Source organism: Bos indicus x Bos taurus, chromosome 19 (assembly GCF_003369695.1).
Source record: "Bos indicus x Bos taurus breed Angus x Brahman F1 hybrid chromosome 19, Bos_hybrid_MaternalHap_v2.0, whole genome shotgun sequence".
Taxonomy (NCBI): domain Eukaryota; kingdom Metazoa; phylum Chordata; class Mammalia; order Artiodactyla; family Bovidae; genus Bos; species Bos indicus x Bos taurus.
The window spans coordinates 22,193,890-22,212,876 of NC_040094.1; the positions used below are offsets into that span (position 1 = coordinate 22,193,890).

Below are 18,987 nucleotides of genomic sequence, written 5' to 3' on the forward strand. Positions count from 1 at the left end.
AATCCCATGGATGGAGGAGCCTGGTAGGCTGCAGTCCATGGGGTCGCTAAGGGTCAGACACGACTGAGCGTCTTCACTTTCACTTTTCACTTTCATGCATTGGAGAAGGAAATGGCAACCCACTCCAGTGTTCTTGCCTGGAGAATCCCAGGGATGGGGGAGCCTGGTGGGCTGCAGTCTATGGGGTTGCACAGAGTCGGACACGACTGAAGTGATTTAGCAGCAAGCATAGGCTAAAAAACCCAGTATTTGCTTGAAATTGTATTCAGTTAAACTCCTTAATTAATTTTCCACTGGGGCAGTGCCGTAATTTATGAATTCAGAGATCACCCAATCAAAGGACTGCTACTGATAGGCTTATTCAGAATCCTGATTTACTGACCCTGCTATTGGTGTGTCTCCTTTTGTTTTCTTGGTATTATCGCTCTAAGAGAGAAGTGTTTGACCAGAGTTGTAACCAAACACCATCTACTTCCATTCTGTGTGTTGGTGGGGAGAGAGCAAGCACTAGGATTATTGCTTGCTGCTAAGTCACTTCAGTCGTGTCCAACTCTGTCACACCATAGGGAGCAGCCCACTAGGCTATTCTGTCCCTGGGATTCTCCAGGCAAGAATATTGGAGTGGGTTGCCATTTCCTTCTCCAATGCATGAAAGAGAAAAGTGAAAATAAAGTCGCTCAGTCGAGCCCGACTCTTAGGGACCCCATGGACCGCAGCCTGCCAGGCTCCTCTGTCCATGGGATTTTCCAGGCAAGAGTACTGGAGTGGGTTGCCATTGCCTTCTCCGGAGGATTATTGCTTAGCAACCTGTAATACCAAGCACACTAGAGGAACACTAGCAGTCTGCAGCAAAGATAAGAGAATGCCCTTGTTCATTTGTAAGTTTACTAATGAGCCAGATATTAAGATGGCTAGATATTAAGTTGCTATACATCTGGAGGAGGGATATCTGCCTTGGGTTATGCTGGAGAGGTTAAAAGGAAAGAGAGACTGCATTTTTAAAATTTAAGTTATGTAAGATAGATTTCTACTGCTCAAATTGAAATTTTAATAATACATCCTTCTTTAAACTCCTCTTCTTGTAGTTTCTGTGATTCTAATGTATCCTGGTTTCCTCCCAACTCCCTAGTCACTCTCAGACTCCTGTGTAAATGTACTTTATCTGCCTATTCTTCTAAAATGTTGCACAAAATTCCTTTTATGGTCCTCTTCTCACTCTAGACAGAGTGAGCTCATCCAATAATAATAATAGTAATAATGACTATAAATGCTTCAGGATATATGTGTTATATATATAATTTCATATATGTATATGTATAATTTTCTCATCATGATTATCCTACAAAGTATAATTATATTCCCATCTTGTAGAAATAGAGTCTAAGTTTATAAGCTTATTCTATAAGGAACTACTATATGTTAGAGCTGAAATTTGAACCCTGATACCTCTTATTCCAATGCCTATAATATTTTTTAACACAGTGTTTATTCATTCATCAAATACTTGAGTACTTACTATGTTTCTGACACTGTTCTAACCCCTGCTAACTAAGAATTCAGTAGTAACCAACACGGACAACATATCTTCATTAATGAGTCTTAATTTCGAAAGGTGGGTTAAAAAAAGATTATTCTTCCTAAAAGATCTATGGGTTTAGCCAGTGTCATAAGGCAAATAAGGAATATAAAAATTATAAAAGTTATCAAGGAAAAAATAGAAATTTCTTTTTAGCAGATGAACAAAGCAATCAATATAAGTTTATCAAGGTTTCTGGATACAAAGTCAATATACAAAAACAATTATATTTCTATTATATATTAGCAACAAACAATGAAAATTTTAAGATCCAATTTTAATGTCTTACAACCCCCTAAATATCTCAAAGTAAGTCTAACCAAAAATGAACAAAACCTCTACACTGAAACTATAAAGCATAATTAAAAGAAATTAAAGATGACCTAAATAAATGAAAACATATACCTTATTCATGAATTAGAAGGGTTAATGTTGTTAAGATAGTAGTGCTTTTTCAACTGACCTCTAGCTTCACTGTAATTCTAATAAAAACTTATGCAGGGTTCTGTATGTGTGTCTGTGTGTTTATAAAATGACAATTTGATTCTAAAATTTATGTAGAGGTGCAAAAGACCCAGAGAAGCCAAGGAAATCTTGAACAACACAGCTAGAGGATTTATATTTCTAAATATCAAGATTTATAGTTAAGTAACAAAAATTAGGACAGTATGACATTGGCATAAAAATAGACAAGCCAATGGAACAGAGTCCAGTTGAAAATCCTGTATTGAAAACAAGAATGATGCCAAAATGGAAAATATGTATTTTTGAGTTCTACCTCACCCCACACATGAAAACAAATTCTGCATGTATTATAGATGTAAATGTGAATGATAAAACAGTAAATAATTTTAGAAGAACACAGGAGAATATTATCACAATTTGGGGGTAGACAAAGATTTCTTAAAACACAAAAGATGCTGACTATAAAATAAATAAATGAAGAATGAACACATTAAAATTAAGAATTTTATTTTTGTTCATTAGAAAACACCATTAAGAGAGTGAAAAGCCAAGCAAAATATGAGAAAAGATACTTACAATACCTGTGTTCATCAAAGGTTTTTAACTATATAGAGAACCCCTACAAATCAGTAAGACAGACAATCCAATGGAAAAATGGACAATAGCTTTGAACAAATACTTTATCAGAGAAGATATTCAAATGCCTGTAAAGAGAGGGAAATGTGTTCTAGTTCATTTGTCACCAGGGAAATGCAAATTAAAATCATAAGATAAACTATATGTTCTGCAGAATAACTGAAATAAAAGACAATGCCAAGTTGGCAAGGATATGGAATACAAGAATTTTCATACATTGATGGTAGGAACGTAAATTGGTACAACTTCAGAAAACTGTTTGGCACTATTTCTAAGGTGAATATATATATACCCTATGATCAGCATTTATACTTCTAGGTACATACCAAGGTAAATGAATGTATATGTCTACCAAAAGACATGTAGAGGATTGATCATGGCAGCTTTTTTGTAATAATCAAATCTGGAAAGTATTCAAATATTCTATCAGCAGTAGAATGAATAGAAAAAACTGTAGCATGTTCACATAATGTAATACTATGAAGCTACTGCCAGGCAACGTGGATAAAAGTAGTTAAGTTATTGAGCAAAAAAAGGTACTATTAATAGAGCACATGTTGTATGATTCCATCAATATGAAGTTCAAAAACAGAAAGTATGAATCCATAATTTTGAGAGTCAAGGGAATGTGACCAGACAGAGGGAGGAACGGGAAAAGGCCTAGAAGGAGAGGAGGAAAGAGAGAGATAGGAAGAGAGGAAGGAAGGAAGGGGGAAAGCAAGGAAGGGAAGGGAAGGGAATGGAAGGAGGGAGGGAAGGAGGAAGGAAAGTTAGTGTTAACCTTTGAAGGAACGTTGTGATTGAAAAGGTAGCATGAGAGGGATTCTGAAGTCTTGGTGAGGCTCTTTTATCTTTTTTTAAAATATGGTAAAATATAGACAATGTTTATCACTTTAACTATCTGTAAGTATTCAATTCAGTGACATTAAATGTATTCACAAAGTTGATTCACAAATCATCCCCATCCCTACTCAAGACTCTTTCATCATCCCTAACAAAAACTCTGTACCCATTAAACAGTATTTCCCCCTTCCCCTCTCCCCTCACCCCACTGTGATTTCTATTCTACCTTCTGTCTATGAATTTAGCTACCTCATGTAAGTGGAACCATATAATATTTGTCCTGTGTCTGGCATATTGCACTAAACATAATGTTTTCAAAGTCCATCCATGTTGTTCAGTTCAGTTCAGTCGCTCAGTCATGTCTGACTCTGCGACCCCATGAATTGCAGCACGCCAGGCCTGCCTGTCCATCACCAACTCCCGGAGTCCACCCAAACCCACGTCCATTGAGTCGGTGATGCCATCCAACCATCTCATCCTCTGTTGTCCCCTTCTCCTCCTGCCCTCAATCATTCCCAGCATCAGGGTCTTTTCTAATGAGTCAGCTCTTTGCATTAGGTGGCCAAAGTATTGGAGTTTCAGTTACATATATCAAAATTTCATTTTTCTATGGATGAATTTCTGTTTTTTAAATAACCATCAATCCTCTACTCTTTTATTTACTTTGCTCTTTTTATCCACTTTGACTTTATCTTGCAGCTTGCTGATTGATTGTTTTCTGACGTTCAAGCCAATGTATTGACGATTTATTGGCAACAACAATCCTTTTTCATTTTCAAGTAATCTCTCTTGCTTTATTGGTTTGTTTAGTTTATTTTTTTTAAATAAGCTTTTATTTTTAGACTACTTGTTAAGTTTACCAAAACAAAAATTGTGAAGGTAATACAGAGAATTCCTCTCTACCCCATATCCAGCGTTCAGATCAGATCAGTCACTCAGTCGTGTCCGACTCTGCGACCCCATGAATTGCAGCACGCAAGGCCTCCCTGTCCATCACCAACTCCCTGAGTTCACTGAGACTCACGTCCATCGAGTCAGTGATGCCATCCAGCCATCTCATCCTCTGTCGTCCCCTTCTCCTCCTGCCCCCAATCCCTCCCAGCATCAGAGCCTTTTCCAATGAGTCAACTCTTCGCATGAGGTGGCCAAAGTACTGGAGTTTCAGCTTTAGTATCATTCCTTCCAAAGAAATCCCAGGGCTGATCTCCTTCAGAATGGACTTGTTGGGTCTCCTTGCAGTCCAAGGGACTCTCAAGAGTCTTCTCCAACACCACAGTTCAAAAGCATCAATTCTTCGGTGCTCAGCCTTCTTCACAGTCCAACTCTCACATCCATACATGACCACAGGAAAAACCATAGCCATGACTAGACGGACCTTTGTTGGCAAAGTAATGTCTCAGCTTTTGAATATGCTATCTAGGTTGGTCATAACTTTCCTTCTAAGGAGTAAGTGTCTTTTAATATCATGGCTGCAGTCACCATCTGCAGTGATTTTGGAGCCCAGAAAAATAAAGTCTGACACTGTTTCCGCTGTTTCCCCATCTATTTCCCATGAAGTGATGGGACTGGATGCCATGATCTTTGTTTTCTGAATGTTGAGCTTTAAGCCAACTTTTTGACTCTCCACTTTCACTTTCATCAAGAGGCTTTTTAGTTCCTCTTCGCTTTCTGCCATAAGGGTGGTATCATCTGCATATCTGAGGTTATTGATATTTCTCCTGGCAATCTTGATTCCAGCTTGTGTGTCTTCCAGTCCAGCGTTTCTTATGATGTACTCTGCATATAAGTTAAATAAGCAGGGTGACAATATACAGCCTTGACGAACTCCTTTTCCTATTTGGAACCAGTCTGTTGTTCCATGTCCAGTTCCATGTCACAGTTGTTGCTTCCTGACCTGCATATAATTTCTCAAGAGGCAGATCAGATGGTCTGGTATTCCCATCTCTTTCAGAATTTTCCACAGTTTATTGTGATCCACACAGTCAAAGGGTTTGGCATAGTCAATAAAGCAGAAATAGATGCTTTTCTGGAACTCTCTTGCTTTTTCGATGATCCAGCAGATGTTGGCAATTTGATCTCTGGTTCCTCTGCCTTTTCTAAAACCAGCTTGAACATCTGGAAGTTCACGGTTCACATATTGCTGAAGCCTGGCTTGGAGAATTTTGAGCATTACTTTACTAGTGTGTGAGATGAGTGCAATTGTGCGGCAGTTTGAGCATTCTTTGGCATTGCCTTTCTTTGGGATTGGAATGAAAACTGACCTTTTCCAGTCCTGTGGCCACTGCTGAGTTTTCCAAATTTGCTGGCATATTGAGTGCAGCACTTTCACAGCATCATCTTTCAGGATTTGGAATAGCTCAACTGGAATTCCATCACCTCCACTAGCTTTGTTCATAGTGATGCTTTCTAAGGCCCACTTGACTTCACATTCCAGGATGTCTGGCTCTAGGTCAGTGATCACACCATCGTGATTATCTGGGTCGTGAAGATCTTTTTTGTACAGTTCTTCTTGTATTCTTGCCATCTCTTCTTAATATCTTCTGCTTCTGTTAGGTCCATACCATTTTCTGTCCTTTATCAAGCCCATCTTTGCATGAAATGTTCCTTTAGTATCTCTGATTTTCTTGAAGAGATCCCTAGTCTTTCCCATTCTGTTGTTTTCCTCTATTTCTTTGCATTGATCGCTGAGGAAGGCTTTCTTATCTCTTCTTGCTATTCTTTGGAATTCTGCATTCAAATGCTTATATCTTTCCTTTTCTCCTTTGCTTTTCGCTTCTCTTCTTTTCACAGCTATTTGTAAGGCCTCCCCAGACAGCCATTTTGCTTTTTTGCCTTTCTTTTCTATGGGAATGGTCTTGATCCCTGTCTCCTGTACAATGTCACGAACCTCCATCCATAGTTCATCAGGCACTCTATCTATCAGATCTAGGCCCTTAAATCTATTTCTTACTTCCACTGTATAATCATAAGGGATTTGATTTAGGTCATACCTGAATGGTCTAGTGGTTTTCCCTACTTTCTTCAATTTCAGTCTGAATTTGGCAATAAGGAGGTCATGGTCTGAGCCACAGTCAGCTCCTGGTCTTGTTTTTGCTGACTGTATAGAGCTTCTCTATCTTTGGCTGCAAAGAATATAATCAATCTGATTTTGGTGTTGACCATCTGATGATGTCCATGTATAGAGTCTTCTCTTGTGTTGTTGGAAGAGAGTATTTGTTATGACCAGTGCATTTTCTTGGCAAAACTCTATTAGTCTTTGCCCTGCTTCATTCCGTATTCCAAGGCCAAATTAGCCCGTTACTCCAGGTGTTTCTTGACTTCCTACTTTTGCATTCCAGTCCCCTATAATGAAAAGGACAATCTTTTTTGGGTGTTAGTTCTAAAAGGTCTTGTAGGTCTTCATAGAACCGTTCAACTTCAGCTTCTTCAGCGTTACTGGTTGGGGCATAGACTTGGATTACTGTGATATTGAATGGTTTGCCTTGGAAACAAACAGAGATCATTCTGTCGTTTTTGAGATTGCATCCAAGTACTGCATTTTGGACTCTTTTGTTGACCATGATGGCCACTCCATTTCTTCTGAGGGATTCCTGCCTGCAGTAGTAGGTATAATGGTCATCTGAGTTAAATTCATCCATTCCAGTCCATTTCAGTTTGCTGATTCCTAGAAGGTCGACATTAACTCTTGCCATCTCTTGTTTGACCACTTACAATTTGCCTTGATTCATGGACCTGACATTCCAGGTTCCTATGCAATATTGCTCTTTACAGCATCGGACCTTGCTTCTATCACCAGTCACATCCACAGCTGGGTATTGTTTTTGCTTTGGCCCCATCCCTTCATTCTTTCTGGAGTTATTTCTCCACTAATCTCCAGTAGCATATTGGGCACCTACTGACCTGGGGAGTTTCTCTTTCAGTATCCTATCATTTTGCCTTTTCATACTGTTCATGGGGTTCTCAAGGCAAGAACACTGAAGTGGTTTGCCATTCCCTTCTCCAGTGGACCACATTCTGTCAGATCTCTCCACCATGACCCGCCCATCTTGGGTTGCCCCACAGGCATGGCTTAGTTTCATTGAGTTAGACAAGGCCGTGGTCCTAGTGTGATTAGACTAGTTAGAAAACACTGACTAGTTTTCTGTGAGTATGGTTTCAGTGTGTTTGCCCTCTGATGCCCTCTTGCAACACCTACTGTCTTACTTGGGTTTCTCTTACCTTGGGTGTGGGGTATTTCTTCACGGCTGCTCCAGCAAAGTGCAGCCATTGCTCCTTACCTTGGACGAGGGATATCTCCTCACCACCGCTATTATTAATATCTTATGTTAGCATGGCATATTTGTCACTATCAAGGAGCCAGTATTGATACATTATAACTAAGATCTATATGTTATTCAGATTTCCTTAGTTTTACCTGGTGTTCTTTTACTGCTCCAGGAAACCTCTCTAGGATACAAAATTTAGTTGTCATGTCCCTTTAGACTTTTCTTTGCTCTAACGGTTTATCAGATTTCCTTGTTTTTTATGACCTTGACAGTGTTAGAGAAAAATACCATCAGGTATTTTTGCAGAGTGGCCCTAATTGGGATTTGTCTGATTTTTTTTAAAAATTCATAATGTGACTGAGATTATTGGTTTTTGGAGAGAGGTTACAGAGAAAAATTGCTATTGCCATTTCATGCTATCAAGTGTATCATATATGCCATCAGCACAGCTCATTTGTCACAATTAATGAACCAATGTTGACTTTTCATTGTTGATATTAGCCTTGAGATCATCTGACTGAGATAGCAGTTGTCATGTTTCTCCACTGTAAAGTTATTCTTTTTCCTCTGTTTCTTTATTTCCCCTATTTCTAACTGTGCTCTTTGAGAAGTCACTATGCACAGCCCACACTTTAGGAGAAGAGAATTATGCTCTAGTACCTTGAGGGCAGAGTACATAAGTTATTTGGAATACTTCTGCACAGGAGATATTTCTATTTCCCCCATTTATTTATTTATTTATTGAAGTATTTGTTTATATCAGTATCAGTTCAGTTAGTTCAGTTCAGTCGCTCAGTCGTGTCCGACTCTTTGTGACCCCATGAATTGCAGCACGCCAGCCCTCCCTGTCCATCACCAACTCCCTGAGTTCACTCAAACTCATGTCCATCGAGTCAGTGATGCCATCCAGCCATCTCATCCTCTGTCATCCCCTTCTCCTCCTGCCCCCAATCCCTGCCAGCATTAGAGTCTTTTCCAATGAGTCAACTCTTCGGATCAGGTGGTCAAAGTATTGGAGTTTCAGCTTTAGTATCATTCCTTCCAATGAAATCCCAGGGCTGATCTCCTTCAGAATGGACTGGCTGGATCTCCTTGCAGTCCAAGGGACTCTCAAGAGTCTTCTCCAACACCACAGTTCAAAAGCATCAATTCTTCTGCGCTCAGCTTTCTTCACAGTCCAACTCTCACATCCATACATGACCACTGGAAAAACCACAGCCTTGACTAGACGGACCTTTGTTGGCAAAGTAATGTCTCTGCTTTTGAATATGCTACTAGGTTGGTCATAGCTTTCCTTCCAAGGAGTAAGTGTCTTTTAATTTCATGGCTGCAGTCACCATCTGCAGTGATTTTGGAGCCCAGAAAAATAAAGTCTGACACTGTTTCCACTGTTTCCCCATCTATTTCCCATGAAGTGATGGGACCAGATGCCATGATCTTAGTTTTCTGAATAGACATGGATATTTATTTTATACTGGGGTTATAATCCAGTATTACTTTGTTGCTCAAATTGTTCCATTTTTGGCCTTTGAGAGAGCTTTCAGTTGATTACTGATTCCCTACAGCATGTCCCAATCAATGCAGAGGTTGCTTTGAGCTCTTTACTTTCTGGCACTAGAAGATACTCCAGGCTCTTCTTGAATATTTCTTGCCCTAGTCCTAGAATCAGCCATTTCTTCAATAAGTCATGATTTCTTTCTTTTCTTTTCCTTTTTTCACTGTGCACTACGTGACATGTGGGATCTTAGTTCCCCATCAGGGATGAAACCTGTGCCCCCTGCAGTGGAACCTCGGAGTTTTAACCACTGGACTGTCAGGGAAGTCCCATTTTTTAGTTGGAGAATGGTAATAGAAACAAAAGTCTGACCACTAGGTTTCTAAGTTCTCTTAATTTTCAAAAATGATAAAAACTATTATTTCCTGTTTGCATTTGGGAATCCCTGTTTGCTTTTCTGTGGATGACGTTTCTGTTTTCTGTAGCCTGCTGCCTGAGATTTTAGAGGAGGGGTGAGATATGCAGAGAGTGAAGTCTGCTGGAAATTCATTTTCTATGGGTATGGAGGCATTGTCCTGCCTCTCTCACCCAGACCCACTTGTCTCAGCTCAAGGGTGAATGCCTCTGGTGCCTGATGATTAGCTTCAGTGGGGATGAAGATACACAAAAAGATCAATCACTCCCCTGTTACCCATATATACATTCTTTAAGCTTAGGGTGCCTCATCAGTTCAGTTCAGTTCAGTTGCTCAGTCGTGTCCGACTCTTTGCGACCCCATGAATTGCAGCACTCCAGGCCTCCCTGTCCATCACCAACTCCCGGAGTTCACCCAAACTCATGTGCACTGAGTTAGTGATGCCATCCAGCCATCTCATCCTCAGTTGTCCCCTTCTCCTCCTGCCCCCAATCCCTTCCAGCATCAGGGTCTTTTCCAATAAGTCAACTCTTCGCATGGAAGGAAAGTTATGACCAACCTAGAAAGCATATTATAAAGCAGAGATATTATTTTGCCAACAAAGGTCTGTCTAGTCAAAGCTATGGCTTTTCCAGTAGTCATGTATGTATGTGAGAGTTGGACCATAAAGAAAGCTGAGCACTAAAGGATTGATGCTTTTGAACTGTGGTATTGGAGAGACTCTTGAGAGTCCCTTGGACTGCAAGGAGATCAAACCAGTCAATCCTAAAGGAAATCAACCCTGAATATTCATTGGAAGGACTGATGCTGAAACTCCAATACTTTGGCCACCTGGTGTGAACAACTGACTCCTTGGAAAAGACCCCAATGCTGGGAAAGATTGAAGGCAGGAGGAGAAGGGGATGACAGAGGATGAGATGGTTGGATGGCATCACCGACTCAATGGACATGAGTTTGAGCAAACTCCGGGAGTTGGTGATGGACAGGGACGCCTGCTGTGCTGCAGTCCATGGGGTCACAAAGAGTTGAACACGACTGAGCAACTGGACTGAACTGAATCCCACTTACCTTACATTTTTCAGAGACCTTCAAAATTTCTGACTACTGAAGGCCCTCTTTATTATTCTTAGCATTCTTATGTTCATATTAAAACACACACAGGGACTTCTCTGGTGGTCCACTGGTTAAGAATTCACCTTGCAGTTCAGGGGATGGGGGTTTGACCCCTGGTTGGGAAACTAAGATCCCACACGCCCCCAAGGGGCAACTAAGCCCACGGGCCACAACTAGAGAGTCCATGTGCTGCAAGGAAAGATCCCCCATGCTGCAACTAAGACCCCCGCAGCCAAACAAATGAATATTTAAACCTCCCCACACACACACCCTATCATTTCTAGAGATTTTGGTAGGAAGGGAATGTAGGTGCCTCTTCTTAGTGAACTATCTTGGTGTAAAATGTCCAACTTGAAAGAAGTTGTAAGCATGAGAGTGGGAAGAAATATATTTACATATACAAGTGTGGCAGACTCTCTTCATCACTTACTCAGCAGACATTTTCCCACCTTTCTGTCTGCCAACTGAACCTTAATTTTGTAGGAGATAGAAATCACTTGATATCAGAGAATTATATCTAAATCCTGAAACAAAGGAATAAATTACAGTTGATCAAAACTATTCCCAATTAAGCCCTTTTCCCTTTACCAGCTGTTGGCTTAGGGTGGGCATGTAACCTAATTAGGGCCAATGAAATGTAGAGAAAAGTCTTGGAGTGAAGAGTTTGGGATCTTCCCTTCTTGGGTAACAAAACAGAACCTCCAGAGGAGAAAGCCCCTTTGTTCTCAGTCCTTTTCTACTATAACAAAGTGATGCACTGGGGCCCTCCCTGGTGGTCCAGTGGTTAAGATTTTGCCTCCCAATCCAGGGAGTGCAGGCTCAATCTCTAGTCAGGGAGCTAAAATCCCACATGCCTTGTGGCCAAAAAGCCAAAACATGAAATAGAAGCAATACGTAACAAATTCAATAAAGAGAAAAAAGGAAGAGATGCCTGGAGCTGCAGTAGCTATCTTGTGATCTTGCGGTAGGAGGACAAAAAATAAAGAGCAATAGAAATAGGATAGGTACTTAATGAAAACACTGAGCTGTTGAATGACTGTTGATTAAGAAAACAATAAATGTCCTGATGGTTAAAGTCACTGCTGTCTGATTTTCTGTTACTGTTACTTGTGTTTGAATATGCCATGTAAATTTTTTCTAATAATATTCTAGAGTAATATAGATTAAAATTACCTCTAATATTTCTTACATTTCACATTTGTTCCCTCAGATTTAAACCTGGAGAACCAGCCAAAAATGTCAACTTGTTCAATAAAGGAGTCTAAAACTAGAGGCTCAAAGAATATTGTCTTTAGAAAACCTGCAAAAGTGATTTTCAATTTAGATCAAACTGCACAGGATTCAAACCGGGAACAACCATGGAAGAAAAATCTTTTAGAAAGGGTGCAGGCAAGAGCCCAGGCAATGCATCAGAAAATCATAGATAAGGAAAATCTGAAGAAGGAACTAGAAAAAAAGGAGGAAGAGAAACTCCCCAGGGATAATTTGGCCAAAGAGTGGTTTAATACTGAAAACATGACACTGAACACTCGTGCATATTTGCTCGACAAACTTCTACCCACCTTAGTTCCTGGAATGGAAAGAATGTTAATGCAAGTGGAAAAGAAGAAGCTTTTGGCAGATGTTGATATTCCCACCAAGTTTGATCCAATTAACCATTTGGGAGAATACTTAATGAGAAACAACCCTAATTATATCAAAGATTCAGGACTGTCTGGGTATCAGAGGGTGATGAGAGAGATCTCAGAAGACCTGAAGATATATGTTCCGAACACTACTTACAACAGGTACAGTTTGTTGGTGTTTTCAGTTGATGATCTAGCTCTCCTTATGTTAAAAAGTAAGTAGAAAAAAATATATAATAATACAAACAGGATTTTAAGTAATGTTATAGTTCTTCAGAAAGGACTTACGAGCTACTACTATGTGCTTCACTATTTATGAGACACAGTGAAGACTACTGAGGTTTGTTAAGCTCCATGTATTCATGAATTTAGTTATCTCACTAGGATCCCGAGTGTATATTTACCTGTTTTTTATCTGTCTCCTTGTACTGAAAAGTAAGCTATATGAGAGGAAGCACTTTCTGGAATTTATCTTTCCAGATAGGTAATACGTTTATCTGGTTCAAAAGCTGAAATATATAAAGTGGAAAATATTTTTAACTCATTCACATGCTTTGGATAAAAGGAAGGAAATTAAGAATGTATATTTGCATTCGCTTATGTGTTACACTAGGGCTTCCCAGATGGCGCAAGTGGTAAAGAACCTGCCTGCCAATGCAGAGACATGAGAGATGCGAGTTCAATCCCTGGGTTGGGAAGAGCCTCTGGAGGAGGAAATGGGAACCCACTCCAGTATTCTTGCCTGGAAAATCCCACGGACAGAGGAGCCTGGAGGGCTACAGTTCATGGGGTTCTAAAGAGTCAGACATGACTGAGCAACTGAGCGCACATAAAGTATTAAACACCAGAAACTTTCTTTCCCATTCTTTTTAAAAATTATTTATTTATTTGCTGTATTGGGTCTTGGTTGCATCATATGAGCTCTTTCATTGTGATGCATGGACTCTCTCTAGATGCCCACTGGCTCAGTAGCTCCCCAACATTTGGGATCTCAGTTTCCCAGACCAGGGATCAAACTCACATCCCCTGCATTGGAAGGCAGATTCTTAACCACTGGACCACCAGGGAAGTCCCTCTCTCCCATTCTTATCCTCCATCCACCGAGTGCTCCCCCTCAGCTATAAATAACTATTGTTCTTAATTTTCAGTACATCCTTCCAAGTTTCTTAGTGTACTCATGCATGTGTGCTAAGTCGCTTCAGTGTTGAAGAAGACTCTTAGAGTCCCTTGGACTGCAAGGAGATCCAACCAGTCCATCCTAAAGGAAATCAGTCCTGAATGTTCATTGGAAGGACTGATGCTGAAGCTGAAACTCCGATTCTTTGGCTACCCAATGCGAAGAACTGACTCATTGGAAAAGACCCTGATGCTGGGAAAGATTAAAGGCAGGAGGAGAAGGGGACAACAGAGGATGAGATGGTTGGATGGCATCACCAACTCAATGGACATGAGTTTGAGTAAGCTTTGGGAGTTGGTGATGGACAGGGAGGCATGGTGTGCTGCAGTCCATGCAAAGAGTCGGACACGACTGAGCGACTAAAGTGATTCAAGATGTCCAGAAATTCCTAGTATTTGCCAGATATTCTACTGATTCATTTTACACTACTCAGCAACTGATATCCTTAGGAGAACCTGTCATTGCACCTTGTGTCAGGAACCTCATTTCATAATAAGATATATTTTGAATAAACAGAAGAAAATAAGAATTAAGTATAATAATTAAGTAGATATATGTATTTGTATAGGAATACTCATCACAGGAATAATATGAACATGCTTCAAGAAGTCCAGCTTAGCTTTGTGAAACTAAGACCATCAGAGCTTAAAAACAAGCAAACACAAACTGAGCTTATTAACTTGCCAGGCAAAGGAATCTATACCAGTGAAGAAATCACTCACTAGTTGCAGAGAGGGAAGATTCTAGAGTTTTAAGTGTTAGGAAGGGAGCTTTATAATGGTTATACTTGTAACAGTTAAAAACAGTCACACTGTATATAGGATAGAATGAGTCCATAGGTTTGTACACGATTGATGAAAACAAGTACTATTGTTTAGCAGCTGAAAAAGAGGCTTCAGTTAGGTCTAGCAATGGTCTCGTGTACTGGGGTCACTCAAAGTTCACGGTCTATTATCCACTTAAGCTGGCTAGAACCAGTTTTTATGAAATACAACATTCAGTTTTGATATAATCTAGGCAAATTCTCTAAGTGGAAGATTTTCCTAACACAGCTTGAATGGATGGATAGAATTTGGATTGTGACAATTAGGGCAAGAAAGCATTTTTACATCTATTCTTTAAGTAGTTAGATTTGTATTGTACTCTTAAAAATCTCAAAACATTTAAGATGGGGAGACAGTTTTTTCAACTGTCTTGGTCTTTGTTGCAGTGTGCCAGAGCTTCTCTAGTTGTGGCATACGGGCCTCAATGCCCCATGGCATGCGGGATTTTAATTCCCTGACCAGGGATCAAACCCACATCACCTGCATTGGAAAGCAGATTCTTAACCACTGGACCACCAGGGAAGTACTGTGGAGACTGTTTTATTAACTAGCTTTGGTTGTGAAACAAAATACCTCAAAACTGAGTGGCTTAAATAAACAATCATTTATTTGCTCATGATTTTATGGGTTGGTAACTTTGGACTGGGCTCATGGCTCATCTCTGCTCCACATGGTATCACTCATACATTACAGTAAAATGGCAGTTGATAGTCATCTGGCTATTAGTTGTCTGACTGTTGGTAAAGCAGTGGGGCAGGTTGCTGCTGCTGCTGCTGCTAAGTCGCTGCAGTCGTGTCCGACTCTGTGCGACCCCGGAGACGGCAGCCCACCAGGCTCCCCCATCCCTGGGATTCTCCAGGCAAGAACACTGGAGTGGGTTGCCATTTCCTTCTCCAAGGCATGAAAGTGAAAAGTGAAAGTGAAGTCGCTCAGTCGTGTCCGACTCTTATCGACCCCATGGACTTCAGCCTACCAGGCTCCTCCATCTATGGGATTTTCCAGGCAGGAGTACTGGAGTGGGGTGCCATTGCCTTCTCCGGTGGGGCAGGTTAGCCTAGGCTTATTCCAAGGTGGTGGTGCAAAGGCTCTTAAGTTTAATGAAACAGAGCAAACTCCAATGCTTAAGCACATTGATTCCTTTTTTCCACTGTTTTATTGTGATACAATTTTTGTTATAGAAGTTTTATTGTGATATAATTTATACCACTTTTCAGCTTTCTGCTTCCTGTGTTTGCTAATGGCCCATTGGCCCAAGGAAGTTACATGGCCACAGCCAGACACACCAGATGCAGAAATAGACTTTAATTCTTAATGGGAGGAGCTGCAAGACTACATTGCATACAAACAGACCTGCTTACAGGAATGGAAAGAATTTGTGACAATTTTCACATTTTACCACATTGTAGTTTTGTTTTTGTTTTTGTTTTCTTTTCCAATCTCCTTAAAAGTGGATTGTGAATTTGCACTTAGAATCTGCTTACAGGTTATGTCTACCCTACACTACAATACCCTAAGTTAAGAGTTTTGGAGGCTATGAAATTCTGTTGATTAGATATCCTCTTGAGATAATGCAGATCACAAAAGAGAAATTTTATTCAATCCCTGAATGAGTTACATCATAAATTAAAAATCCATCTGGATTGTATTTAGAGCCTCCTGTGCAATGGCCCTGAAGCACAAAACCAGGTTCTGTTTCTAAATGTGGACATTTATAAGAGGGAGGAAATGATGTCTGAACTGAGACTTAAAGGATGTGGAGGATCTAGCCAAATGAAGAGAGGGAGGAAGGCTTTTCAGGCAGATGGAACTGTGAAGAAAGCCAATTTTGTTCATCCATTTTGATTGATACACATGAGAATCTGGAGACACCCAATACTTATTACACAACATCACTTACTTTCTTGTTCTGCATTGGACCCTAAGCTTTACAATGGCAGAATCCATAGTAGGTGCTCAGTATATGTTTGTGTAATGAGTGAATTAAGAAACTCAGTGAGTGTGAATGAATGAATAATGAGAAAAGGCTCTAAGAAATACACAGAATAGAGAATCAGGAAGGAAAGACAGGAATTGAGGAGAAAGCTGTATAGAGGCTCCCCAGGTGGCACAGTGGTTAAGAATCCACCTGCCAATGCCAGAGACTCAGGAGACCCTTGATTCAAACCAGAATCAAGACTGCTGGGAGAAATATCAACAACCTCAGATATGCAGATGACACCACCCTTATGGCAGAAAGTGAAGAGGAACTAAAAAGCCTCTTGATGAAAGTGAGAGTGAAAAAACTGTCTTAAAACTCAATATTCAAAAAACTAAGAACACGGCATCTGGTCCCATCACTTCCTAGCAAATAGATGGGGAAACAATGGAAACAGTGACAGACTTGATTTTCTTGGGCTCCAAAATCTCCGCAGATAGTGACTGCAGCCATGAAATTAAAAGACACTTGCTCCTTGGAAGAAAAGCTATGACAAACCTCGATGGCATATTAAAAAGCAGAGACATTACTTTGCCGACAAAGTTCCATACAGTCAAAGTTATGGTTTTTCCAGGAGTCATGTATGGATGTGAGGGCTGGACCGTAAAGCAAGCTGAGCGTCAAAGAATTGATACTTTTGAACTGCGGTGTTAGAGAAGACTCTTGAGCGTCCCTTGGACTGCAAGGAGATCAAACCAGTCAATAATCTTAAAGGAAATCAATCCTGTATATTCACTGGAAGGACTGATGCTGAAGCTGAAGTTCCAGTACTTTGGCCACCTGATGAGAAGAGCCAACTCTGCAGAAGACCCTGATGCTGGGAAAGATTGAAGGCAGGAGGAGAAGGGGACGACAGAGGATGGGGTGGTTGGATGGCATCACTGACTTGATGATGAGTTTGAGCAAACTCCAGGAGATGGTGGCGGACAGGGAATCCTGGCATGCTGCAGTCCGTGCGGCAGCAAGAGAGTCTGATACAGCTGAGCAACTGAACAACAATCCCAGGTTCAATCCTTGGGTTGGGAAGACACCCTGGAGCAGAAAATGGCAACCCACTACAGTATTCTTGCCTGGAAAATCCCATGGACAGAGGAGCCTGGCAGGCTCCACGGGGTCTCAAAGAGTCGGACTGCACTGAGCTACTGAACACACACGCATGCTGTATAAAGAGAGGGAGAGAGTGGGAAAGGGAGAGGTAGACAGATAAAGCAGCAGAGGGAGAAAGATAGCGGAAGGGAAGGAGAGCCAGCTGACAAGAGACGGAGGGTTCAGAGACAAGTGGAGAGGCTTGGCTGGTTAGAAGTCATATCAGAGGAATTTAGCACTTCCTTTAAAATGCTAATTATCTTCCAGCAGTTCAGAAACCAGCCCTTCTACACTATTAAACAACTTGCCTGGGGGTATTCCCTGGCTATCCAGTTCTCTGGTTGCAGAGCTAAATAAAGTCCAAGATCCTGCATGCTAGAGGCCAAAAAACCAAAACAAAACAGAAGCAATATTGTAACAAATTCAATAGACTTAAAAAAAAACAAAACCCTGCCTGTTTTTATTTTCAAACTTAAAATTTTATTTTTGAAATCTTTTCTTACAGAAGTTTGAAGTCCTTATATGGGCATAAAGTAATGATTTAGATTTATATTGTTTCTCTTGGATTATTGTTTGTTGTTGTTTAGTCGCTAAATTGTGTCAAATTCTTGTGACCCCACAGACAGTAGCTCCATCACGCTCCTCTGTCCATTGAATTTCTCAGGCAAGAATACTGGAGTAGGTTGCCATTTCCTTCTCCAGGGGATCTCCCCAACCCAAGGATTGAACCTGCATCTCCTGCCTTGGCAGGCAGACTCTTTACCACTGAGCCACCTGGGAAGCCCCTCTTGGATTATTAGTAGTGTTGGTTGCTCAGTCATGTCTGACTCTTTGGGACCCCATGGACTGTAGCCTGCCAGGCCCCTCTGTCCATGGGATTCTCCAGGCAAGAATCCTCGAGTGGGTTGCCATTCCCTTCTCCAGATGATCTTCCCCATCAGGGATTGAACCTAGATCTCCTGAATTTCAGGCAGACTCTTTACCATCTGAGCTACAGCAAAGTCTCTGTATTAATCCCTCTTGGATTATTAGAGTTCTCCAATTTACCAGTTCCTACTGAGAAGTCTTTTGCATTTCAAAATCTGTTAGATTGCCTTAGTCTTTTCTTTGAAAAATGAAAGAAAGTGAAAGTTGTGACTTACTCTTTGCAACCCCATGGACTGTACAGTCCTTGGAATTCTCCAGACCAGAATACTGAAGTGGATAGCCTTTCCCTTCTCCAGGGGATCTTCCCAACCCAGGGATCGAACTCAGGTCTCCCTCATTGCAGGCAGATTCTTTACCAGCTGAGCCATGAGAAGACCTGACTCAAACATTATTTGACAATTATGTTTGAAATCAGAAGCTACTTTTATTATTCTGAACCATTTTGGTGTTTCAGGCAAAACAGTGGTTTTGAAGTCCTAATACGGATGATAAATATAGGGATGACTAAAACCACAGTTCTTCCCCCATTTTCAACCTGAGTGATACAACTCTGAGTAGAACGTAA

General features: G+C 40.7%; 1 protein-coding gene across 5 annotated transcripts in view; it reads left to right on the plus strand.

Moving 5' to 3' along the window:
* The window catches only part of EFCAB5 (EF-hand calcium binding domain 5), an 85,281-nt gene that overhangs the window by 7,319 nt on the left and 58,975 nt on the right, over positions 1–18,987 (plus strand). For all 5 annotated transcript variants that reach the window (XM_027518275.1, XM_027518274.1, XM_027518276.1 and 2 more), the window contains exon 3: positions 12,019–12,595. In XM_027518275.1, the coding sequence (XP_027374076.1) occupies positions 12,019–12,595 (577 nt within the window). The remainder of the gene's footprint in view (positions 1–12,018; positions 12,596–18,987) is intronic.